We start from the raw sequence: 27477 nt of genomic DNA on the forward strand, positions 1-27477 counted from the left end.
GTGTGAGGAGAGTAGAAGTGAGGTGTGTGTGAGGAGAGGAGAGGAGGTGTGTGTGAGGAGAGGAGGAGAGGTGTGTGAGAGAGGAGAGGAGAGGTGTGTGAGAGGAGAGATGTGTGTGTGAGGAGAGGAGAGGTGTGAGAGAGGAGAGGTGTGTGAGAGGTGTGAGAGAGGAGAGGAGATGTGTGTGTGAGGAGAGAAGAGGTGTGTGAGAGGAGAGGTGTGTGTGAGGAGAGGAGAGGAGGTGTGTCAGGAGGCGTGTGTGAGAGAGTAAGACACACAACCAAGAGTCTCGGATCTGCCTGGGAAAGTGGGCGAAACGAGGAAGCCTTCTTTTTTAACTCCCTCCCTCTCTCGACAATGTGATGCCTTTGCCAGTAGTAGCCCCCATTGAGCTGGCGGCTAATTCAACATCGGGGCTTTGACGTTCAAGTTCGCGGGCGCGTCACGTCCGCACTTGAACTTGACAGTGTGTGTGTGTGATTCTGTGTGTGTGTGAGAGAGAGAGAGAGTGTGTGTGTGTGTGTGTGAGTGAGTGAGTGAGTGAGTGAGTGCCGCTGTCACAGTCTCTGTCTGTCTGTCTGTCTGTCTCATGTGTATATGTGTGTGTGTCTATGTGTGTACACTAGCAGCTCTCTGCCCCCCTCTCTCTCCCTCCCTCCCTCTCTCTCTCTCTCTCTCACACTGACGGCCGTCCCACAATCCATCTCCATCCGCCATCTTTGCATTATTTCCAATTTATTTTCTGTCAGGGGCTCTGATGAAGATATTTTTCTCTGGAGTCTCCGGCTTTCCGCTCCAGATGTGACCGACTATGTCTCGCCGCAAGCAAGGCAACCCTCAGCATTTAAGTAAAAGGGAATTTTCGCGTAAGTAACCATTCAGAGAGAGACAAAATGATAACAATTATTATAATAATGATGGTTATAATAAATAAAACAGCCCTCTTCTTTTTATTCCCCTCAGAATTTTCTTTTTTTTTTAAAAAGAACAAATTTCCTAACCCACTATAAATTGTTTTAATATCTCGGGCTGTATTTGCGCGTGTGTGTGTTTGTTTTTCTCTCTCTATTTTTTTTTCCCTCCCCTTCCACTCTTTTTTAAACTAATGTTTGAGGTGGATTGCACAGGAGGAATGACAACAAAAACACTGAGACTTTTAAAAAAATTCTGGCGGAGTTATTTCTTTTTTTCTTCCAGATCTCTCTGCTTTCTTTATTTCTTGTTGGATTGAAGATCGGTCTGTGGAAATTCGCTCGCTAGTTTGATTTATATTTTTACCCCTCCCAGAGAAAAAGGAGGAAAAATAAATTTTGAAAAGCCCTCCTTCCCCTGCGTTGTACAGTTTTGCATTTTGTTTTGCAACGAGGGGACATCGCTTGGATTTTTTGTAAACATTTTTTTTAAATACCGGGGAAAGTTGCAAAATAAAAGATTTTTACGCTCTTTGCTTGGAAGATCTCTCGGGCTTTTTTTTCCCTTTGCAAACATTTTTTTTGCGCGTAATTTAATTTTTGTTTGACTTGCCGGACGCCCCCCCTCCTCCTACCACCACCACCACCACCACCACCACCTCCTTCCCTGCAACCACTTACTTACTTACTTACTTGTACCGTTTGTGTGTGTCTATGCGTCTGGTTGGTGTGGGGGGGTGAGGAGAGGAGCTGGGGAAAGAAAGGGGATGAAAAGAAGAGAGGTTTTAAAAAAAAAAGTTTGTGCAATAGCGCATTGGAGTTCTTTCTTTGCATTGATGATTGCACGGGTGTTTGTTCTTGCATGTTTTTGGGTGTTTGGGGCGAATTTTGTGTATGTATGTGTGTGTGTGTAAAATCGGGAGAGTGTTTGAAAAGTTGCGAGTGGCGCGTGGAGCGGAGCTGCCCAGCGCGAGGCGGCGGATCGCAACGTTCTAAACGTGGCCAAATAAGGAGAAAGTCGGAATATTTATGTCCCTTATTTCTGCTAAAAATTTAAATAAATATATTCTTTTTTTGCCCCCCCCACCCGCTCCCTCTCTCTCTCTCCCCCTCCTCCTCCCGACCTTCCCTGAAATAAAGAGGAGCAATAAATGCACTCCGCTGCTTGCGAGGTTAGGAAAATAAAAGCCCCCCGTCTCTTTTTCTTTGCAAATCAGGTCTCCGTCGCTGCTTTGCTTTTTCTTAAAAAAAATTCTATATATATAAATATATACATATATATTTCGAGTTGGGCAGCATTTTTGTTTTTGTCTGAAATTCTCGGGGATTTCATTTTGCATTCCGCCCCCTTCCCCCTCTCTCTCTCTCTCACACACACACACAGTTTCTCTTGCAAATTAATAAATTTGCAGTGGGATCTTTGCAATAAGGTGTGTGTGTTTTCTCTTGTGTGTGAAGAAATAATGTTATTTTTTCTCCGGTTGTTGCGTCGCGTGTGTCCGTGCAAAGGTCGGAATATCATTTTCTTTTTCGATGGAGATCGGTTCCATTTTTCTTGCAAAAAAAAAAGGTAAATGCATTTTTAATTCGGCTGGGGCTCCTGGAGACGAGCGCCTGCATTGAGATATTGGGCATTTTTTGTTTGAAAAAGGAACATTTTAAGCAGAAATGCAGAATGTTGCGATTTATTAAAAATGGTATATATGTGTGGGGAATAAATCCGACCCTTTTGTTTTATCATTTAAAACGTGTCTGCATGTCAGACAAGATGCACGTTGCTGTATTTATGGGGGTTTAAAGCGCACTTTTTGGTTTGAGAGATCCTGTAACTCGCTGAAAAGGTAAATGCATGTGAGACATTTTGCCGTTCTTTATTCTTTGACAGCCTAATAGTGTTGGGGAGAGCGGGTGTGGAAGAGATTAAAAGAAAAGTGTAACGATTTAGTTTCATTCTGAAAACAATTCTGTCCCAACCCATTGCATGCATTTTAAAAAAATTAAATTAACTGACGGTAAATCGGAATACCTCTCGCCACACATATTCTTTCTCGGTTGCATTTATTTTAATGCGCATTTCTGAGTAGGTTATTTTCTTTCATTCTATACTCACGCTTCTCACCTCCCCCCCCCCCCCCCACAAAAAAAACCCCGGCCAACCCTCGTCTGTCTGTCTATCCCGGTGCGGGAATAGGATGAGGAAATTCGCGCTCTCCTCCATACCTTTCATACAGTCACAGAGAATGAATACCACACGCCCGATGCAATTCCAACCCCCCCTTTCTCTCCTTTTTCTTTTTGCACCGTACGGTGCAGACGGTACTGGACGCTTTTTAATGCCACTTTTTCACGCGATCCGCGCAATTTGCCATCCACCAATTTCCACATTGTATAAATCGCCTCCCTAACAGTCGCTGGGTAGTCGATGCATATCTGTATGTTTGTGTGATTGTGTGTGTGTGTGTTTTGGGGGTCGGGGGGTGAGGCTGTATAGAGTGAGAGAGCTAAAAGAATTTCATATGCAATATGTGCGTTTTGTTTTGCATGTGTTTAGACTTTGCTATCGAAATTTCTGCAATGTTGAAGTGCAGTGCTACAAGGGATCTATCTGGCTGTGGGCAGGTTATTGAGCGGCTGCAGAGACGGAGGAGGGTTAGACATTGAACTTGGGCTTGTGCAGGGTCTGAGTTAGACTCCTTTTGGCTGCCTTTGTGTTTGAATAAAGGGTTGATGAAAGGAAAGGAGGGGGGTGGGGTCGGGGCAGAGAGTGTGTGCTTGAAATTCCCATTGCAGCCGATCGTGGTTGCTTTGCACTGAAAGTCAGAGCGTGTTGCGCATGAAGCACGCTGTGCAAAAGGAACATTTTTTGTTAATTTAAAAAAAAGGAGAAAAACCTTCGCAAACGCATTGACGGTAATGAGTCAGATTTAGGTAGTTATTAATTGTAATAAACTTTGTCCAGGTTTCCAACTTAAAGCGCGTGGGTCCCGCGCTGCTGAGCGGCAGTAATGTGCGGCCGCCGCAAGGGGGCGCTCAAAGTCAACTCATAATGCCTCGAGAACCAGGAAACCTGTTCTAGTAGCCAGCAGCAGTCCCATTTACCTGTATTACTGTCAGGCATACATAATACACACAACCCTCCTAAGTATAAAGCATTTACTGCAGCATTCCACCGTTGCATTTCTTTCAGTGCGGTATAATCTCATTTTTTCTTGAGGAAGAATATGTCATATCTTTCCACTGTTGCATTTCCTTCAGTGTGCTGTAATCTCATTATTTTTGACGAAAAATATGTTATATCTTTGCTCCATTTCCAGTATCTCTCTGTGCGTCAACTTCTGGTACAGCACAATCAGAATCAGTTTGGTGAAACCCAAATGCTGCGTTGGTCTTCAGAGGAACTTAGACCATTTCGCAGATGGGAGGGAGGGAGATTGTAGTTAAAATAATAACACGAAACATCCAAAAGCAATATTTTGATATTGGCCTTATTTGAATTAATTGAAATGTTGCACAGCATCACGTAATGAAAATGTAAAGTGTGCATCCCTTTTTTTAATCTCAAAAGTGTGTTGCTTTTGTCTTTTTGTGACTGGGGAGAAAAGTATATTTGCCATACCTTCGAAAAATATTTAGGCTACTGTAGTGATGTGCTTTGTTTTTTAACTAAAGGTGGATAATCTGAGAGAGAGAGAGAGAGAGAGATGTGTTTGAAAGCAATAAATATATCAGTTTGAAAACTATCAGTTCGATGTTGTGAAGCAGGCATTTTAGACAAAATGTGATTGTGTTTGTTTTATTGCAGAGTTCCTTTAAACTAGCAAAGCCCAAACTAGTGCGTAGAGGAGAGAGAGAAACAGAGCACTTGACTTTGAGGGATGCTTTTGAGCTTGTACCCTTCCTTCATTGTTTTTGAGCTCATAAAACCCAGGAATAAAGCAAAAAGTGCCTTAAGCAAGTTATTTAGAAATAAATTAAAGCAGAGGGGATACACTTCAGCAGTTGTACACACGTCAATGAGTAGGTTAGATGAATATCATCATTTTCTTGCTAAAGTGACAGCAGATGTGGGAATTGATTAATGATGGAGCAATCACTGCAAGTCTATTTGCCTTTTCTGAGTCTTCATATATTAAATATTGCAGATTTTATTTTGTACATCAGATGCAGATTTTTTTGGTTGCTTGGAGAGTTAGTGTTATGTCACAATTGCATTGTCTGCTGTTGTATATGAAAATTATTTGCTGCTCATTTTGACTTGTATTTTTGTAGGGTTTTGTTTTTAGAAAATAAATAAGGTTGTTCTGTCCTTGCACGTCTATTCGTACACTCTAGTTTGTTGGGATCAGTTTTGCTGCTGATTAATATTCCTTGAGAACCTGTTAAGGGTTTTCAAATAATGCAAAAAAAGATTGTATTACTGAAATAATGAGGCTTCTTGTAATCCTGTGACAGAGCAAGTTGTTAAACTTTGAGCGACTGTCTTTGGAGAGCAGTAAAATGTTACGTGCTTGTCGGTACAATAGCTGGGGAGCTGAGAGGAGGCAGATGAATCAGAACATTCCTATTCATGCTTTGTCTTCCCAATCTCTTTCTCTCTCTTTCCCCTTCTACCTCTTTGTTATTCACATTTGCTAATTGTACCTATAAATGTAGAAAACTGTATACAAAATTTTCAATGTGATGTTCCTCCACAGCCGCACAACTTGATGAAGTGACTCGTCCGGTTTCTTTACATGGACGCAAAAATAAAATGGGTGAATGTTTTAAAAATAGCTCCATGACAGCGTTACCATCAGCTTGACAAAGGGCCCTACAAACCACGAGTTGTGACGTTTTCGTAATAAAAATGCACTTCTTTGCACTAAGTTTTTTTTTGTTTCGGTTGGGAAGGAACAAGGGAGGGAAAATTATTCTCACTGATTACTCCACTACCTTTCTCGCTCAGCGTACAACTGTGTGTTAGCTGTCAGTAATTCTCGCAGACTTGTAATGCAGGTTTTAGGTGGGGAGGAGTTGGGAAGAGATTCGACTAATGTGCCCCCTCACGTGTGAAAAGAATAGTCAACCTTGGGTCTTGTGATTGACTCCCATATTTGACACAATGAGAATAAACCCCCAAGTCAAGATATCAGTAGATGTGAAATTAATCTGAATAGGGCAGGGTATCACTGTAAAATTTATCTAGATTTATGATAATCCAGGGTCTTTGTGTTAGAAAAGATAATTTATTTAGCATTTTTCAGGTAGAGTCTGAATATCTCCCCTCTGTCTTGTTCCACTGACTATTGTGTGTAAGGTGCAATTTTCCATATTCAACAAAATGAAAAAAAATACATTTCTAGCCCTAAATTTGGGCTATTTCTATAATATCACTGCTTCATTTTCATGATTGCAAACCAAAAAAAAGTTCTGTTTACATGAGGGGAAGGGGTTTTTGGCCGATAAAAGTCTGGAGCTTGTATCCATGCAGTCTTTAAAATTGTATGCAAACTTATAAATGGGGATCGTGTTATACAATGAATTCCTAGCTAAAAGCAGGCTCTCCTTTCTTTTTTGTTTCTCTTTTTCTCTCTTCCCTCCCTGTCTCTCTGTGTTCCTGCGCAAAGCAGAGGCTGACCATGTGGAGACGGCGAGCACGGACGAAGAGGACGCGGTCATGGCTGGGCCGGGCAGCGGTGTTGGCACTGGAGACCATGACCTGCTGACCTGCGGGCAGTGCCAGGCGCACTTCCCGCTGGCTGACATCCTCGTCTTTATCGAGCACAAGAGGAAGCGGTGCAACGGTGCGGCCATCTGCTTCGAGAAGCCAGTGGATAAATCTAGCCCCTCTCCCCCACACCCGGAGCCCAGGAGAGTGTCTGAGCCCGTCGAGATCGGCATCCAAGTCACGCCCGAGGAGGACGACCGGCTGCTAACGCCTACGAAAGGAATTTGCCCGAAGCAGGAGAATCTTGCAGGAGGTAATGTGTCTGGTACCACTCTGTGTACAGATAATTGCTTTGTTTTTGTTCCTAATTATGGATTAATAAGTGGGTATGGTCGCAGTCATAGATCCACTCTCTCTCACTGCATCTCTCCAGGTACATGTAGCATTTTGCCTTAAACCTTCATTGGTTGACCAGAAGCTCCTACTTTCCAGATTGCTAGACAGATTCTACTAACGCGCAGGGAAAAGGAAACAGTACCTGTCTTATTTTGCAATTTGCTTTCCAATGCTACTACCTACACTGTATAAAGCATGCATCAAGAGAATTATCTCACTACACACACACACATATATATATATCTATATATATATATGTATGCATACAGGCATACTCTATAAATAGTTAGGAGGAGGTACAGTTGGCCCTTGGTTTGTTTTTATTTTAAGCATTTTCAGAGCTTACTGTTTTTAAATATCATTTCATTGCTGTCACAGCAGAGAGGGCTCCTGGGATACGTACACGTTTTTGAGTGTAACTCTTCCAAAAGAGATCACTGTAGCTGTTCACCGTGTGGAGTGAATTTAAGGAAATGAGTGTTCTAAGTCAGTCAGTGGTGATGTGTGACACTTGGTGCTTTTAATGGTTAATAGAATGTTAGATATCTGAGTTTTTTTTAAAAAATATATTTGCCAATGCTAACTCTCGCTCACTGCCATTTGGGGTCTAATTTTATAGAAGGGAAGAAGAATCCACGAGTTGTGCCCAGAATATAAAAGGAAGGGTTGACATTGTGCTGGCTAAAAATATGAACTGGGATTTCAACTCCAGCCTCTTTCCCTGACCCTTCACCTAGAGAAAGCTTTGTCCAACCTGGAGTGAGAACTTAACTGCAGCCAACAGCAAAAAAGTTATATATAAATGGAATTTAGGCCTGAGGCTGAATCGTTGCCTTTCTGTTTTTTTTTCAAGTCGGGTTTTAAATCTCCAGGCTTCTCTGTCTAGGTCTTTTGTGCTATGGAGTGATGATTACGGTGCTAGACTAGAGATCTGCATTTAGACCATATGATCAAATGCTGCTTGTGACAAGTTAGATTTGATGAATAGCTCGCATTTATTGGGGGGCCTGGGTGGAGGATGTGGCTGATGTGGTTTAATAGAGTAAAACAGACCAGCCCTGGTTTGATGTTTGGACTGTCCAAGGAAGAGTAATGGTTGAATGGTCGCATGTGCTTATATGTACACAAGAACATTAGCTTGTGTCAAAATTCTTCACTTAGATTGCCTCTAAACAGTGAATCGTAGAAGATGTAACATTTCTGTGCTTGCTGTGGACTTCTCCACTCTTCGTTCGGAATCTCTCATAAGAGGATACCACTTCCATTTAAAACAAAATACTTCTAATAATCTTTTAAAAGCTTCTTTAAGCATAATGAGTATCATTGTCAGTGCAGACATTGTTTCTTTGTAGGAAGACTTTAAAAGGTTTAGCTTAAATTGGAATGTTGTGGAATTCTGTTTATTTCAAAGATTACAGCACATTGTATGAAGTGGAATGAAAGGTGGGTTATTTAGGCAGTTGGAGAATGGTTGAGATTTGAATGAGTAAGTTACTTTGAGGTTAGACATTTCTAAGCAATAGGGAGTGAGGTACCTGTGTTGTTTGTTCCTTCAGTGTGATTAACAAACTTCTTTGGAGCTTCTCAGGGCCTGAAAATGAAAAATCCATGAATTGGGTGACTTCAGCTTGTGCTGTATTGGATTCTTTCACATCACCTACATCTTCCTTTAGCCTCTCATGTGCACAAACATACCTATCACTGCGTTCGTCTCTCTAATTTAGAGAAATGCACATAAACATACCATTCAGACATTCAGATTTTGCCTTTCCCCTTGCTTGCTCCCTCTCACAAATATCCACCCTACCCTTTGTGTTTTTTTTCTGCCCCAGCCCCCACCACTATGTTGTGCTCACATAACCATGTCTCTTTCTTTCTGTCTTTTACTCACTCAGACATTCAGATGCACATCTTGCCTTCTCCACTTTCTGTCACACTCTCTCTCACTGTTTTTCTCTGAGTCACTGTCTCACTCACAATATCTCAACCCCACAATCCCTAAGAAGCTGCTTAGTTAAGTTTTAGTTAAATTTTTTTTAAGTTTAAAAGAATGGGTGGGGTACCAGCTACTTTTAATGTCCACGAGTAAGGGGCTTATCCAGAAATCCCAAAGTTATAATCAAAGCCCTTTGATGCCTTTGGCATTCGGAGAACTCATGAGCCCTAGTGGTTTATTTGCCTTAGACTCACACGTTGTCCTTGTTTTAAACAAAAAGAAAATTACAACATGGATTAGAAGATTTTAAAGAAAATTTTCAAGTTTTCTACTAATTGATATTTAGCTTTCTTTTATTTAAAAAAATAGATAAATCGTGTTAATGTTTGAGACAGAAAAATCAGATAATCTTAGCAGCCAGTCCCATGGCTTTCATAAAGGGGATGGAACTGTCTGATGGTTACTTGTTTTTAAAAATGAAATTAGTGACTGTGTGTCACATGATGAAGTGTTGTAGTGCTCTAATTATTGTCGTGCTGCTGTTATTTCTGTCATTCCTTCCTCATCACCTCCACCCTGAAACAAAAATATTTGTTTCGAATTGGTTCCCACAATTTGTCACTGCCCTGGATTATTGCCCCTGGGAGAGAAACTGAAGAATTTTTAGATTATAGAATATTGGAGTGCATCCTAATATCTAGGCATTCACCTTTATAAACTGTACTCCTTAGCAGGTAGGAATTCAGGAGGAGATGAGGGCCATCAATACTGCAAGGATGCACTTTGCCCAAGGAAAGTTATGGTGTCTGTTTTAAAATGCAGTCTGAAATTGAATGTCAGGTACCATTTGGCGCTCAGCATTTCTTTGCGTCTTATTTGTTTACAGTAAGCTTGGGAAAAATATTTTTACAGAACTTTGGAAATATATCTGTGGAAATGTGCCAGCACCTGCCGTGTGATGCACTCTTTTATAATTTGATTTGACTTGCAGTGTTTATGTTGTACTTCCTTACACCTCACTCTGACTGATGGGCTTTCTTGCATTGCACCAGGACTGCATTTTAACAAATGGAATAAAATTGTGGGCTCGAGAGATCTCTGTTCCTGGGTGTGCCGTTCTCTGCAAGTATCCATGCATGGGCACGCGTACAAATGTATTCACTCTCGCACACTCACACTCTCTCTCTCTCTCTCTCTCTCTCTCTCTCACACTCTCATGCACACTTTACTGTCTCACACGTGCTCTGTATGCTTACACCTACACCTATGTACATAGACATTCAGCACACACGTGCTTGCCCGTTCATGATCTTTTTCTCTCAGTCACATAAATGCACTCACTTAGAAACTCCTGAAACTCCATGCATGTGCCTGTGTAAAGACACATTCTGAAACATGCTTACATACGGATGTTCTGCCTCCTACAGGCATTCAGAAGCATGCTGACACGGCACACGTGTGTAACATGCACGTGCTCATGGCATTGGGTCTTTAACGCAATCTTACGGTTTTTATACAGTGTTTACTTTGGAGTCTTTACCTGACACATCTCTGATGCACAGCAGTAATATCTGATTTTTTTGCCATTTATCTTCACAATTTACATTTCAGAACTGAGTATAAAACTTGGCCAAGTCAAGTCCCAGATCTGTCTTAACAGCCAGAGCTTCGCTTCCTCTGTTACTGCTGATGTCCGGAACTCTTTGGTTATATTATGGCTGTGCAGCTCAGTCCCACCAGCCAGTGCTGTGGAACGTAGCCAGTTGAGTAAGCTTCACTTGAATTCCCAAATTCCCAACATAAAAGTTTATTTTTATATAGCGGCCCTGCTATGTATATGATGAGACAAAAAAAGGTGAAAAGGGAGACTTTTTTTTTGAAGGGGACATGGGAAAGAAAAAATGCTCTGTCTCGCTAGCTGTCTGTCTCATTTTCCCTGACTTTGTGTGTTTCTCTGTCTGTGTCTGTGTCTCTGTACCAGGCTTTGTTTTTCTGATTCTCTGTGTTTGTGCCTGTTGATGTCTCTGTCTCTGTCTGTACTGCTGTGCGTTTCTCTCCCTCCCTTTGCTGATTAAGTGTTTTCTCTTTCTTTCCACTATATCTTTTCCCTCCCTCCTTATCCTGTCTCTTTCTAATTCTTTTTCTCTCTATCTCTCTCCCTGGTTTTATGTCCCTCCTTTTTGTTTATTTTTTTTCACAGAAGTAGACATTTCAAAAGGTTGCTTTTCATCAACTTACTTCAGCGTCAGGGGAGAGTGGAGAGAATGGATGGGTGAAGAGCCACATGAAACATTATAAGATGATTTATAATGTGGAGCTGTTTGCCTTGAGAGATGCTTAATGATGGACTTTGATGCTACTTGGTGGATTGGACAGCATGTTCTTTTGAGCCCTGTTCATATGACTTTTGAAACACAGTTAGAGAAACGGCAGACAGTATTACTCAATACTGTTCCCCCCCCGCCACCCAGTGTGGCTTTCTTTTCTCTTTAGAAATGAACTGCCTTCCCCTCCAGCTACCTCCCTTTTGCAAACTCAGTGACTGTTCCTGTGGAAAGGTTCCACCAGTCTTCTACTTCACTGACATGGTGTTCTGCATGCTTGAAGCTTGACATGTTAGTACTGGTAGGGCGTTCCAACTGTGGAAGGCATTGGGAAGCCTAAGTACTCACAAGCCATGCACTTAGCAGTGGTGGTTGTCTCAGAGGGTCACTGGATGGTGGGTATTGAAGTGGGGTCCTGACTGTTTGCTTCCACCTCCCAATTATTGTGAAACCGCCCCCACACCACTCCTCCCCCCCCCCACACACACACACACACACACACACACAGTATTGTACCTGAGAATGCAGACTTCTATGCCTCTTCATCCCGTTATCACTCAGCAACTTCCCATTGTATCGCCACCACCGTGAGCTGATTCATTGAGTGGGGAAGAAAGCCCTTCCCTCCAGTTTTCAGGAAGGTGTCTTGAGGGTGAGTGGGAACTCCAGGAATGGAATGGTTAAATGAGAATGGACAGTTGAGCAGAGCGTGCTGCTGTGGAATGTAAAGAAAAGCACTTTTGGGGTTGTTGCTGTCTAACGCCAGTTCAGTCTCGACCTCCTCCCCTCTCCACATCCCAAAACCCAACTTCTCTAGTCCTGTGCTACATCTGCTGAAGCAAACCTCCTATTACGTCCACAGTGAACTATCTGAAGTGAATGAGAAAGTGTGGCCTAACACTGGGCAGGGAAAACTTTGTAAAGCTTCCTACAGCTGCCTGTTTGCTGGGGGATTGGATTTGCCCCCTTTGTATTTCAGCTGTGTGTCAGAAAGTGCATTGCTAATAAAAATAGTATCTAGTTTCCTTATGGTTTACCCTTGAGGTCTGGCCGTGTTCTACCTTTATCTCTTCTTTCGAGCAATTGAACTGAAAAGATGTGGAGGTTGCTAGTTTACAGTGTAGTCTGCACACTTCTCCATTTTATGCATTCTGTATGTTTCCTTTCTGGGATGATCCACTCCTGCTGCATTGCAATTTCTACTGTAACTTAAAGGGCAGTGGAGGTCTGCTCATTATTCAGAGTTTGGGAGATGTTCAGTGGTAAGGGGAATCGGAGAAATTCATAGCTGGTGAATGTTTGTGTGGAGGGATATGTGGTCCAAAGGTGGCAGTCCTAGCCTGTGAGTGTTTTAGACTGAGGGATGGGGAACACTGTTGCCTCTGCAGGTGCTGGCAGAAGGAAGCTCTTCAGGAGGCAGCTTGGCTCAGCAGGTCACACTCTTGCTGGTGAGTCAGATGTCTTTGAAACCCATTCCGAAGACTTGAGCACATAATTCAAGCTGGGGCTTCAGTACTGAGGGAGGAAAACTGTGCCATCTTTCTCTTGAGCTGGTAAAATGAGACTATCTCCCATTCTCTGCTTGGGTGGATGAAAAATATCCCTTACTACAATACAAGAAGAGTAGGGGCATTCTGCTAGTGTGCTGCTTGTATTTATCCATAAGCTGACACAATTATTGAGTGGTTTGTCTCAGATCTCTGTGGGGCCATGCCGTGTATAAATTTGATGCGTGCTTACCTTCATGATAATGCTGGCTACCCTTTTAAAAGTGGTTAATGGATTGGCTATGAAACTCTTTGCAGTTTGTACACTTATAAGGTGCTATATAAATGAAATTTTTATCTCAATCGAGCTGTCCCATTCACTTGACCCTCAGCACCTCAAAGAGCTCGCTATTGACTGCACTCTTTTAACCTAAAGAGAAACTACTAACTAGCCTCTTGATTTCCCACTGAACCTGCTTCCTTTATTCCTTTCCACCCCCAAATTTCAATTGGATCCAGTGATGTAGAGTCTCTGGACAAGAGAAGCAGACGCAGTCTGAAGCCTCTTGGTTTTTTTCATTAGTTTGCATTTCCATTGAATGTAAGGTAGTGACAGTCACTGTGGGATCAGCAGTTTCCCTTTTGACTTAATCCTGGAGCAATGCAAGTGAGTTGCTGCAATTCTGATGGCTTGACTTCCAATGTTAACGTCTGTTTACTCGGAAACTTTGATTCCAGCAATTAACAGAACCTATGTAAACATGATCATGCTTTATTTTCGGCTAGGTCAGATATTTAAAAATAAAATCCGCTTTCCATTTTTTTTTTGTGTCCCCCCCCCCCCCCCCCCCCCCCCCCCAAACTCTGCCAGGACTCAATGCCAGAAGGTGTTGACACATATTTGTGTAAGTCTAAAGCAGAGGATGTTGCAATTCACATGACTGGTCTTCGATTGATGAGATTGGATGAAAGGTTTGATCATATCCTATTGACCCCCAACAGTACTGGGTCAGTCATTGTTGGCAGGAGATAGTGGAAAATATGAAGGCACCATAGTCCCAGAGGATCATTGGGCTGCCATCGCATTAGAGAGAGATGACTGGAGGTGGTTTAACATGAGGGTGACCATACCTCAGATGAGGGGAGAGGTTGAGAAGGAGAGTCTTTCACAGTAACCTCCATGTATAGCAGAAAGTATAAGCCCAGTTATCCCGCTCCTGCTGGTTAACAGCAATGTCATTGTACTTGTATGTCTATTAGCGTGTGGATTGGTTTTTATTCTACATCACTACCACCTGCTCTGACCCCACAGCATCATGCAGCCACTTGCTGGTGGTAACTGCCATTTTCTGGGGAGGTGGTGTCCTAACTATGATGTTCTTCATCTCAATCCTGAGGATTAAGGCCGGTGCTCTGGGCGCATGGAGTCAAATTACTCCATGGCACCTACTGGATTTTAAATTGACTAATAAATTTCTGATGTAAAACTAGTGTCTGTAAGGTTGGTCCTGATAAGTCCAGCTAGTTCACTAATGACCTCCCCTCAGGGGAAGAACCCTTCCTTGCTTACCCGATTTGGCCTGCATGTGTTTGAAGAACCCCTGCCACTTCCTTCCGGCAATGAGACTCTCTCCAGACTGCCCTCTGAAAAGGCCTAGCAAGCTCCTCAGTTCGAGAGCAATTAGGAATGGGCAACAAATGCTGGCATTGTCAAAGAAGGCCATCTCCCATGAATGAATGAGAAAATGGAATACTGACAGGAATCTGGTTGCCTGCACGGATTCAGATCTGCACTGATTTCACATGTAATCATAGTTTTGCCTGTGTGTTTTACCATTCTCAACACTTGCTGGGAATATTTACCTGCAAGAAGCCTGATCCTGTTAAGTTTGGGATTTATGTTTTCTATTGATTCCTTGTTCCTCGCTTTCATCCATGGTGCCTCCCTCTTTCCAATGGGAAAACTGAAGACTTGGTTTCATTTCGAATGTAACAGGGATGAAATAGATTATACGTACATTCAAATGCAGGTAGCAGATTTTTGATGAAGGCTTTATGGGTCAACTCAGTTGGTAAGATGCCAGCTGGGTCAGGTCTGGAACTGGGTCAGGGATTGGGTTGGTTACACCAGTGGGATGGGAGGCGTGATCCACTCTGGCCAGGGCGAGAAGTGGTCAGTCTTATTGAGCTGCAGGGGGTCAGGTTGGCTCTGTGAGGTGCTGGAGTGGGGGTCAGGTGGGATCTGTGGCAGTAATTGAATAACAAATTGGGAGGTTTGTTTAATACAGTCAGATGGGATGTCTGCATTCTGATATCCCACATGTTTGGTATCACATGCACTTGTAGCCTGGCTGATCTGTGTAGAGATGCCACTTGGTTTTTCAAATCACCATGTGATTGTGGAGTAACTGGAGCGCTGAGAGAGAGGAGTTCAGTTGACTTGAGATGGCATTGGTGCCCTGTTTGGTGTGGCGTACTTTGTGGAATGTCCTGCAGACATGTAAGACCCCACATCTGTGGATCTGCCTGTCTTGAGCCCCCTTTTGACTCAACAGATATTTGTGGGGGAAATGGTTCCCACTTTTGAGCCTGAACATATGAAAGTGGCATGTAGAGCTAATCCTTCTTGTATCCTTAAGAAGGGGTAGTGGCTGTTTCCTTTCTAATTTGAAGGCAGGCTATAGTAAGCATGAAGACTACACTGGATGAGCTTTGGTGTTTACTTACTTATTAAGCCTAGCTTTTGTTCAACAGTATTTGTTCCTTCAGAACCTGGTAGACAGCCATGATGGGTGCCTTTGTTTTAATGACACAGGTTGTTGGTGTTGCTTCCATTCCCTGGCAACGTTTTAACTTCCTGTGGCAATGATTTTAAAGAAGAAAACCTCTCCCTGCCCCCTTGCTGCCTGCTATTGTCCAACTGGCAACAGTCTGCGTCCATGCCTGGCACCGATTCAAAGTCTTTCACAGTTAGGTTTTCATTATCTTTTTTGTTGTTTTTAAATAAAAACACACACACCGTGAACTGTGAGATGCCAATTCAGTTGCAGAACTCGGCCAGCGGAGAGTCAATGCAAGTGCAGAATGCGCTGTGGCAATGCAGTTCCGTTCTTTGCCGTTTAGAGTGGGAGCGTGTCACCAAACCCTTGTGTAGTCGTCTAATCCTTGCTTCGTTAACGAAAAAGAAGGTTTGAGTTTATGCAGCACCATTCTCAACTTTCTTGTAGTCACTAGTGTAGTAATGTAGGAAATGTGACAGCCACTTTGCATACAGCACCTGTTTACAAAACAGCAGTGAGATAACTGATCAGGTTTATTTTTTAGGGATGTTAGTAAAGAGATAAATATTGCCAGTGCTTCTTTGTCATATTGCCATAGCTGTAACAGCGTATACCACTAAGTTAAGAATGTGTAATTCTAGGTGGCCAAGAGGGTTGGTTCATTGTCAAGAGCACTGTCTGAAAGTTCCTAAAATGTGAGGGATGTGGACTGGATTAGAGGGTGAAGCTTCTTAGTGCAAGCAGTTGTAGTCATGCCAGGCTGGTACATTTCTCTGTCAGTATTAATAAATATCACTCAATTGAGCAATCTCTGTTCATTTTTCTTTTCTCTTGCTTCCTAGCTCAGGGATGCAGGGACCAAATACAGCGGCAGGCTGCCACTTGGCTAACTCGGCATAGGCGAGGGCTGGGACTTTCTTGCTTTGCGTTGCTGAATGAATTGCAGACTGTGTCTCTACACCGAGTTGAGAGGTTGCTGATGTTCTTATCCCTTGTGATGGTCTGCATTGTGTTGGCAGAGTGACTACCTACAGGGAAAGGAGAAAGTAAGGGAATTGTCACCTTCATACCCTTACCTGGGCCCCTGGCTGGCCAGCGTTGGAGCAGTGATGATGGATTCAGAGAGGTCTTTCAGAAAGAACCAATTAGAGTATTCCATGATGAAGGAAGGGAAGTTATGCAAAATCTTTAGGCCACAGTTGGAGTAGTGTCAGGTTCTCGATGATTGAGGAAGGAAAGTTTGCCAGGCTGGGGCAAAAGAGCAGATGAGTAAGACCAAGGGGCAATGGGTCAAGTGACTTTCTGAAGAAAGTTGGCAAGATTAGTCAAATGTTGAAGGTGCGTACCATGAAAGAAGGTGCTGCTGACCATATGCTGCAGCAATTGGTGTTAGTCTGGAACCATTGTACCTCCATTGAATCACAAGTAAAAAGTCTTGTTTGGTCTTTATTACTGTTGAGATTGCACAACAGGTAACATGGTCTTTATAGACCTAAGTCTCATCAGGGGCTGGTTTTAAGATGTGACGCAAAAGAGCATTTTATAACAAATTCTTTCAGCAGACTTGAAAATTTTTTAAGAGGGCTGCAGTGTTGAAAATGTGATGTCCTGTACCCTGTAGATCTTTCTCCTCCTCTTTCTGATTGAGCATTTTCACATCTCAGCCAGGAACTGTTTAATCTTTAATATGGAAAGTTATTTCCTTCCTTGCTTCCTTTACAAACCCCACGGTCTTTAACACCTGCTAGCTGCTGCTTGTACACATATTTGTTATTTTCTTTCTCTCTATCTGTCTGTCCTCATAATTCTTTCCTTCTTTCCTGTCTGCTGTTACATGGCTGGTGGTACTGTGTTTGCGTCCCCTCATTCTTATTTCTCCTGGACAGTTGTAATTAATATTGTCACATCTTCTCCAGACTTAACACCAGAAGCGTTTTGTAACTTGTCAAATTTGCCATGTTCGACAGACTGTCCTTGTTCTGAAGAATTGGAGTAAATTCAACATTTTTGTTGAGGTTTAAATGTCCCAGACTTGCACCTTATGCTTTTGTCATGTGGCTACCCTCATGAACGTGGCCAGGGCTTGATTTGGAATATTTTCCTTCACTGATGTTGAAAATTGATGAACTGCCTCAGGAGCGATAATAAATCATGTCTCTACTTCGTGGGACAGAAATATAAGTGGAAACAACACACCTTCTTTAATAATCAAGCTTTGTCATTTGACATTTCCAGCCATGCCATTCAAAACCTAGGCCACCAAGCACAAAACTAGATTGGCAGCTTCTGCCTTTATAAAAATGCAGAAATAATCTCTCTCCATAGAACCCCTGTGCTGTCCCAGTTTGCATCCTGATTAAATGTCACCTTGTTTGGTAATGCAGGATTTTTATTTTAATCGCCACGTTGTAGAGAGGGCTGATACTCTTGCTGACTGCAACAGCAAATGGTAAAGAAAATCTGTGTTGATGGAAGATGGGTAAGAGAAAAGCAAGGATTGTATTTACATGACAACTTTCACAACCTTGGGACACACGGTGTTGATTTCCAGCCAATTAAATACTTTTAAAATGTAAAAGTGTTGCAGTTAATTTGTGCATAGTAAGTGCCCAGCGAACAGCAAGGTGACAGTGGCCAGAGGATTTTATTTTTAGTGATGTTGGTTGAGGAATAAATGTTGGCCAGGACACTGGAGAGAAGAGCCTTGATCTCCTTTGCAATAGCACCAGGGATCTTTTACATCCACCTGAGAGGGAGGATGGAGCCATGGGACAGTATTCTACCTGAATGGCAGAACCTTCAGCAGTACAGCATTCCTTTTGTACTGCATTGCAGGTCTCAGCCTGAATACTCCTGAGTGGGACCAAATTTCTCTGTCTCAAACGTGAAAGGATCACCCATTGAGCTGTGGCAGTTGGTTGGCCTTGAGCTTTTGCTATCCTGATATGTTCAGTACAGTGAAAATGTGCTAGATGAACAGTGGTTTAATTGTTAATTATTTGATCCAAGCCTACCATCAATTTTTAGACTAGCTGATCCTGGCCCTTTGTCTGAGTGTGCTCCATGAGTCTTTTTTAGGGAGAGTGGGGAATATAATTAGCAAGTGTTCTCATTCCTGATGCCCTCTCAGAGATGTACAGGTGAATGTACTGAACGAGCAAGCGTGATTAAAACTGGAAATGTTCAAAGTACTGAGCAATTCAAGCTGCAGTGAGCACCCCCTTGCTATCCGGTCAGCTGAACTGAGGTGAGGGACTGAAGGCCTATGTAGATAATCTCTCTAAAACATGTCAACAATTCAGTTGTAGTGTGCAACAGTTGGAATCTTTAAAGGACTTTTTTTTTTAATCTTCTTGCTTTGTCACTGGAGCTGCCGTTTTACAGAGGTTACTGTTGTACTTTGAACCAGTCTTGCAGGCATAGTCGACACTTATTTAAGTAGAGGCCACTGCCTAGTTTAGTTAAACGCAGTTTTCAAACGGCCTCCAGCAGAAAAAAAAATTTAGACCAATTAGACGTGTGCAGCAATTTTTCGAGAAACAAAACCATGCCACTCAGCATTGGTGGACAATGGGTTAAATCCAGCTTTCTGTGTGTTTGTCAGAAGGAAAGAATACTGTGGTATGTCTGGTGCCAGGTAGAAGAGAAGTGGATCACTTTTTTTTGTCTTTCTCTTTCTTTTTTTAAAGGTGTATTGGAGTGGGTTTTATGAGCTTGTAAAGATCAGAACAGTGGCCGCTCAGCTTCCTGTGCAGGAAGTTTCTTTTTCTCTCTTTCTTTGTACAGTGTTAGCTCGGAGCTTGGCTGGGAGCCAATTTACCTCCACTAAACTGAGGAGCCAGTTCGTGCACTGATTGAGAACTGGGAGGGGGAGGAGGAGGAGGGGGGTGGGGGTGGGGGTGGGGAGCCGCTTTTGGTGAACACACAATTCCAAGGGCAGAAGCGTTCCTCGCAAACCCTTTATCTGTTTGTTACTGATTAATGCGGCTGCTTGTTCGACGTGTGCTTTGTCCTCAGCCTTCAGGTTTCTGCCGTGCAAGGCTTTCTTTGTTGTGTACGGTTACATTGAGCAGAAGTACAGAGACAAGAACATTCTTTTGCTCTTCCAGTTTATAGAGTCTGTGCTGGAGGAACAGATGCCAATGCAGAGGAGTTACTACAACAGGCTTCAGAGTCAGTCAGACCTGTTCTGCACAATAGCAAAAGACCCACGGCTTCTGTACCTCCAACTCAATGAGGTGTTCGAAACTGAAGGAGGGAGGCAGTAAACAGAAGTGAAATGCTTTAAAATTTGGACAGAACAATTTAGAATTCAATTTTAAAACGATAATGTGTTGTACTTTGGAAATTGGCTGGGCTTAGGATGATTACAGACACTCCCCTGGCTCTTGGAGGCCGCACAGAAATGATGGGCCAAATGGCTGCCAAATGTGTTCATCATTGTATGATAATGTGAGGAATGAAATGGAGATTAATAGATTACTTATTGTTACTTTGTGCTGGTCTTGTCATTTCCACCGTTTATTTCCAAATTGGTAAATGATGGCAGTCATGGCGAAGTGGGGAGGTTGTGTGGTCTGGCAGTATGGAGATCTGTTGAGGCATATACTACCAGGTAGCGGTGGATTGTAGTGTGATTTTGACAAGCTGTTAAAGGAGCAGTGCTGCAGTAAATACACCTGTCTCACTTGGAGAAACATCAGATGGTGGGTTGCCCTTGCACCACCTGAGGGCCAGCCAACAGCTGCTTAAAGGACAGGAGCTTTGGCAGAGGCAGTCCACCTGATTTGCAGTGGGAGACTTACTCTAGGAAGAAATGCAGCAATGATGACCATAAAAATACATTTAGCCAGGAAATGTTTTAAAGTATTAGCTAAAGCTTTTGTATTTTAATGTGGGTAGTGGCTGTTTCTGGGTTAAGCCCAGCAGTGCTTTAGGAAGGGGGATTTGAAATCTTCATTCTAAGTGGTAAGGAAACCATGGTGAAGTTGATTAGCTGTGCACTTGATCCTTGTGTCATCTGACAGATGACATTTTCTTTTCCCCATTTGCCACTGCAGGCTGGAGATTTATTAAAGAAGGGGCTTCAAGATAATTAACCCTTGCTTTTGAGGCTCAGGGATTATTTGAAAACTTTGATGGATTTTTTTGTTTAGGTAAGGGTTTTAAGGTTGCAGAATAAAGGCAGGCTGTAGGGGTTAAGATAGAAATATGCCATGATCTACGTAATGGGATAGCAGAACAAGCTGGAGGGGGCGAATAGCCTGCTCCTTTACTATATTACAAGGATCTGCTAGGTCAGAGATGCATATACAATACCATAGCATGATTCTGCCCATGTGCTTCTGGCTAGTAAGACCCACAGTAGTGAAGTTGCCTGCAACCTCTGCCAATACATTCCAGCATCTTTTACAATTGGTCCATTAAGTTCTGTTATTTTGTTTTGAATGAAAAGCAAATTTTTCCATCATCATTTCTACTTAATCTTCTTCTGAAACAGGGTGCGATTTATTTAGCAGGTTAAACAGCATAAGGACAGTGTTTGGTGATTGTTAACTCTCTTGGTTGACAATTTGTGAGCATCAATTACTTGGTATAACATAACTAAAATAGGCTGAAACAGCTGAGAGAGCTTAGACAATTGGCTTCAATTTCTCTTGGATCAAGAAGAGGAGGAGGGTGTCCAGATTCTTAATCCTGAGCACAATCTGGGGAATTCAAGTTGGAATTTGCACCAGGCCAGGACAGAACGGAGCATTCTAAACTCAACTATCCAGGTTGGTACTTGGGGCAAGGTGCCGGAATGGAACCAGTACGCAAGACACATTGCCACTGCTGTCTTACACTTTAGATCGAGTATAGAGATGAGTGATACCTGTTACATTTTATTTTACTACCACTGTTCAGTAAGAGTGGCATTTCCTCAACTTCTTGCTGCACTCACCTGTGTTAGCTCAGAACTTCCATTTGTAGATGTCATTCTGGCTAAGGTTCAGACCATACCCGTGTACTGTGTGCTTTTCTTTCTGATCGAGTGAATTGATGATATGGTTTTAAAATCCATGCACATGCATATTTAATCAGCAGATTGATGTTCCTGCTTCTTCCCTTGGCAAATGTGATTTTGTGAATTGGAGATAAGTGTGGTCAGTTTCACACCTCGCTCATCATTATCTACTCAGGTTGAGTAGGTTCAGCACTGAGTTTTCCTAAAATCTCTTTTTAGAAAAAATACGGCACTTTTTGCTTAAAGAGTGCATTAGGTTTGACAGGTTGTCCACTAACCGCTGAACTTTGTGGGATTACTTTCCTATTCCCAAATCTCTTACATCCTGATTGAGTGCAAAGTGGAACAACCAGTGCACCTTTCAAATTTGTGGATGAGTTCAAGAACCATATCACCAGTTTGGATGAATCGTTTTGGATTTGCTCAGGCTGCGCCTGGTGTGGAGCCCTCTTCCCTTTAATTGGGAAGAAGGTTTATTCTACTAGCAATTGTGGAAATCTCTTTAATTACTTAGCTGATCACTGCAGGGAAGGTGGATATAGTAGCCAATATACTGCACAATACAATACAGTACAGCACAAGAATCGGTCCTCTAGCTCAACAAACCTGCGCCACTTCTTAGTCCTTATTTAGACCAGCTACTTACTGCTCATGTGCGGTATCTATCTCTGTTGTGTCACGTTCATGCGTCTTATCAAGATATGCCTTAAACGGTGCTAAATTGCCTGCCTCCACCACCTGCACTGGCGGTGCGTTCCAGGCACCCACTACCCTCTGTGTGAAAAATTTTGCCCGCACTTCTCCCCTAAACTGTCCGCCCTCACCTTGAACCTGTACCCTCTTGTAGTTGACCTTTCCATCCTGGGAAAAAGCCTCTGACTATCCACCCTATATCTGCCTTTCATAATTTTGTACACTTCTATCGAGTCGCCCCTCAGCCTCCATCTTACCATTGAAAACATTCCAAGTTTATCCAACCGCTCCTCATAAGTAAAACCCTCCAAACTGGGCAAGATTCTGGTAAACCTTCTATGCAGCCTCTCCAAAGAATCCATGTCCATTGCCTCTGCACTAGCTTTCTGAATGAGCAGTTCATTTAGTTCAACTGCTTCTGCATGAAGAGTTGTTTTCTCGTATCACTGTTGCTTCTTTGGCCAATTTGTTTAAATCTGTGCCTTTTGATTCTTGATTCTTGATTCTTCTACTAATGAGAATAGTTTATTTCTCCCCAGACCCTTCATGATTTTCAATTTTCTATCAAATCTCCTCTCAGCCTTCTGCAAAGAAATGTTCTTCAACTTATGAAACACTAACCAAATGGAGGGGATGGTATGGGGATTAGAGTGCTATAAGTTCTTCTTTTGTTTATACTTTAGTTGATCGGCTATGCGCTTTCTACAAATTATTTATCTCCTTCTGAAAGAGTCTCTGTTTACTACCTGTTGTTTTCTCTTTGAATATGCCTCATTTTCTTGTTCTCTCCATTCACTATTTCTATTTTGTTCTCGCGCTTTCTCGCGGCTGTCCTTGTCTTTGATGTCTGTCTGTTTTCATCACTCCTCTTCTCTTCTGTCTTTTGCCAATTGCCTTTCTTCGTTTTGGTTTTGGTTTTCTTTTGTATAAATATTTCTGTATGTCATCTGTCACTGAGATTTGGAAGCGGAGGCAGACTTCCAAATCTCTGCTCCCTTTATGGATTGTTTTCTCCGGCTGTCCATATGCCTCTTGCATTCTTCTTTACCTTACAAGTGATGTGGTGGGCCATAACCTATGATGGGAAAGAACTTAGAGCTGCAGTCAGGCTAGGAAGGGCTGCAAGTGCCAGGGTTTAGTGAGAATGGGGAGACGAGAACATTGGTGAGGCCTTTGGGGAAGCTGAGCACTGAGCTGTCACAAGATGATCATGTTTGGAGTGATGGCTCAGATTTTTGTCAATATCAGTGATTATGTAATGTGATGAGCTATTCAATCGTCAAGATATCGAGGACGAAATTGGCTTTAATTCTTTCAGTACCAAGTCAACTAAGTATGGCAGTGCTACCAATATAAATACCAAAGAGATGGATAAATTCGAAAGTAATGCACAACAAATACGTATGAATTGAATGATACGATAAAGATGAATGATTCCAATACTGTAAGCGTGAGTGGTTGGGAAAGAGAATGAGGCCAGTAGCCAGTGCAAAACATAGTTCATGTGGCTGAATAAAGGGCATGATCTGATTTATTGCTCACCTTTTTATGTGGTTTACTATAGGATATGCATATATGGTGAATTAAAATTGATTTTGAATCGAGTAAGTATTTCTTGATGTTTTGCAACTGGTGAGTGGCAGGTAAACAAACCCAATTGTATGGAAGAGAGCTAACCTGTATCAGTTGCAGTATATCATGTGTGCCACTAGGGGCTGTGGACTAACCCACCCCCTCCAAAGACATAGCGCGCTCTCTCTCACAGACACAGACACCGAAACACCCCTATATACATGAGATTAAACTAAGGGCAAGGGAGGATAGATAGCTGTACCTTATTTTTGTCATGATGCCTTCATACACAAGGATCACATTGGGGGTCAGTGTAACGTGGTTCTACCCTTGACCGTTTTCTCATTGAAGGCAGATTGTTTGTCAAACAGACTGTCCTTACTGCTGCAGGATGCACCTTGATTCAAATTATATTAAACTGTGACCCTAATTGTAAAAATGCTGATTTTTGCTAAAACAAAATCTGTTGGACACTTGCGTGCCAGTGGACTCATTCTGTCAACTTACAGGACGTTTAATTAACATTTGTAAAAGAATGGACAAAAGTTCTTTTACTGTCCGTGAAGAGGCTGTGAGTTCAGCAGAACCTAGAGGGATTTGAGATTTTGGTTGTAGCTGCTTTTGGTCAAAGAGTTTGTGCTACATTCATGGTTTCTTTTTGACTGACTCATGTTATGTTGATTGTCTTTTAGTTAAATGAGGAAATTTGGTGATGAGTATAAGGGAAACTTGCATCAATTTGATCAAAAGCCAGGGCCAAAACGCATTTTTTTAAATAAACAATTTGTGCAAATAAATAGGAATATAATTTGTAATAGCATTTCTGTTGCATAACCAATTTTCGGGCATAGGACAGGTGCATTGCATTTTAAGGAGATAGTAGGAACTGCCGATGCTGGAGAATCTGAGATAACAAGGTGTAGAGCTGGATGAACACAGCAGGCTGAGCTGATGCATCAGAGGAGGGGTCTCAACCCGAAACGTCAGCTTTCCTGCTCCTGTGATGCTGCTTGGCCTGCTGTGTTCATCCAGCTGTACACCTTGTTATCATAGCATCTTAAGGTCAGGTTGTATCATACCACCTGAAAAAGCCTGGGTTGGTGTGCGTGTTGTCCTTTTTGAAAACGGATTCTTGGGTGCGCGCATTCAGCTTTTTATGCTGTGGGAGCTACCTCTCTCATTGCAACCTTGGCAGAAGCTTCCCCATGGCCCAGTTTGTTAAACAGGATCCTTTTGTTTCATATAAAATAAATGTTAAAGGACTAACCTGGCATGAATTGAAACTTGAGAAAGTGCTCCCTTTAAAGTGGCCACTACCATAAGTGGGTGTACAGGTGGCGTTGTCTTGTCAGAACGCATGTCTTACTGGGTGATCAAGGAATCATAGAATCCCTACAGTGTGGAAGCAGGCCATTCAGCCCATCAAGTCTACACTACTGCTCTGAACAGCATCTTACCCAGTCCCCTACCATATCCCTGTAACCCTGCATATCCCATGGCTAATCCACCTAACCTGCACATCTTTGGACTGTGGGAGGAAGCCAGAGCTCCTGGACACAGGGAGAATGTGCAGACTCCACACAGATAGTCACCCAACGCTGGAATCAAACCTTGGTCCTTGGTACTGAGAGGCAGCAGTGCTAACCACTAAGCCACCATGCTTGACCAACCATTTCAAAATCGGTATAGCTTTTCTAGCAGGAATCTCATTTTTGTTTTATTTCGGGTGAAGCATTTAACCTGATATTTTCTGACTATTGTAACAGTCAGAAAAGCACATGTTCGAGCATTGGGTTTGGTGTGACTGTTGTTGGTGCTAGAATGTTGGATCGTAAGGTCTCTTGTCGCAGAGTGGTAGTTTCCCTCTGGCTCCTGGTTCGAGTTCCACCTGCTCCATAACATGTCTGAATAGGTTGAATAGGAAATATTCGGCTGATGGAGGTTAGCACTGATGCAGCCAGCTTCCTGGGGGCAAGTAGAATAGTACCATTGGTCGATGTCAGTTGGTACTGTGGTGAAGTTAAATCAAATCAGAAGTGCACCTAATGGATTTGATTTCGCATACGAGATGTCCCAGTGCAGCTATTATAGAAAACTGTCAAAAAAAATAAAATTACCCTTGGCAGGAGCAGCCTGAAATTTATTGCGGAGCTAGTTGCTCTCTGGTCAGCGGCGTTCTTGCTGACAGGTCTTAGTGGGAAAAAAAAAAGTCTGGCTCTCTCCTCTTTTCCTTCAGAGCAAATGTCTCTTTGTGCAGATGTATAAAATGCTGACTGATGGACAATAGCGCTCTGTGTGACTCTTAATAATAACAGTCCGGTCTACTGTGTGTTTACTGGCCCTGTTTCCCCAGCAAGCGTGTCACATTGATCTTGCTGCACCCATTCCACAAATGTGTAATACCCAGGGTGACTGTACTTCCTTTTTTGTTTCTGTCTGTGTGTCTGTCTCAGGCAATGTTGTAATAATAACTTGCAACTTTGGCAGAGTACCAAAGCTTGGGTTCGTAGAATGTTGACCAGCAGCCTACAGTTCTCAACAACCAGACCAAACCAATTTTAAATGCCTATAAAGGTTGTATGCTGGAAAGCCCACTGAATATCAGCTCAAAGTACAGAATATCACACTAAATGAATTAAGAAAAATACTACCTTAGTATATAAGATGACACACTATAGGATAGGGCTTGTATTACAGGTGACCAGAGAATCCAATAGATAAATACTGATCTAATATGCAAGACAGCACTAAATGGAAATGTGAAAATATAGCCTTGATGTACAAGGGGCACACACGGTAAATTGATAAGTAAATCGCTCTTCAATGTGTAGAATATTCCTGGGTAAAAACACCATCTTGATGAACAAGGCAGGAGTGGATAGATTAGGTAAAACACATTCTTAATATTCAGGCAGGAGGGAATAGAATGACTGAAACACCAAATTAACATTCAGGGCATGGGAGAATAAAATGGGTAAAACACTGCTTTAATATTCAGGGCAAGAGGGGATGGAATGGGTAAAATGTTCTCAGATGTTCAGGGCTGATGAAGGTAAGTTCTAACATTGTTAGTCTGGCTCCTTTGAAATTATTTTCCTCCTCAGTTTATTTTGCTTCTGTTAGAAATTATATTGTAAAGTTTTTACTCTTTTCTTTTTTGGCAAAAGGCTGCAGATTTACATACTGCAATTACAGAGAATATTGAGCTGAACATACTGATTTTAAGGCTGTCATATCTGGGTATTAGCCATTATTACGTATAGGTTTTGTTGTGTCATCTATTGCACACGCTGCTGGGAATGTGAGGAGAGCCTTTGCAGACTTCAAGCTCTGTTAACAGTATTACGCTGAAATGCTGCAGAAACATTGCTAGTATGTTTTTGGAGAATTCCTTGGAATGATAAGAAAATATCAAGGAAGTTAGAATTCATCATCAGAACGAAGTCTGAAATTGTTCTTATACTGTTACAGCTGGACAGAAAATTACTTTGATGGAAAAGCCAGATATTTGAAAAAAATTTACTGTAACTGGCGTTTGGAGAATATATAGAATTTAAAAAAAAACACAAATTATTAGTCACTAAAGCAAAACACAGAGGTGGTTCTAAACTTGATAGGAATGTCCAAAAGCCTGCAAAATACTCATTCTTACAGTAGGAGTGCAACTGGGGACTGCATAGGGTTAAGTAAACTGACAGCCAGCTTTCTGCAGTACAAGATGATT

At 42.3% G+C, this 27477-nt stretch overlaps 1 protein-coding gene across 5 annotated transcripts in view; it reads left to right on the plus strand.

The window, feature by feature from the left end:
- Window positions 1–594: 594 nt before the first annotated feature.
- bcl11ba (BAF chromatin remodeling complex subunit BCL11B a) overlaps window positions 595–27477 on the plus strand; it is a 104841-nt gene continuing 77958 nt past the window's right edge. For 4 of the 5 annotated variants that reach the window (XR_007262673.1, XM_048600201.1, XM_048600202.1 and 1 more), the window contains exons 1-2: window positions 595–866; window positions 6521–6871. Coding sequence is in view for 4 of the 5 variants with exons in the window: in XM_048600201.1 (XP_048456158.1) it covers window positions 812–866; window positions 6521–6871 (406 nt within the window). In the remaining variant the exon portion in view is untranslated. The remainder of the gene's footprint in view (window positions 867–6520; window positions 6872–27477) is intronic. The other variant, XM_048600203.1, reaches the window with a different exon arrangement.

Source organism: Rhincodon typus, chromosome 8 (genome assembly GCF_021869965.1).
Source record: "Rhincodon typus isolate 14 chromosome 8, sRhiTyp1.1, whole genome shotgun sequence".
Classification (NCBI taxonomy): Eukaryota; Metazoa; Chordata; class Chondrichthyes; order Orectolobiformes; family Rhincodontidae; genus Rhincodon; species Rhincodon typus.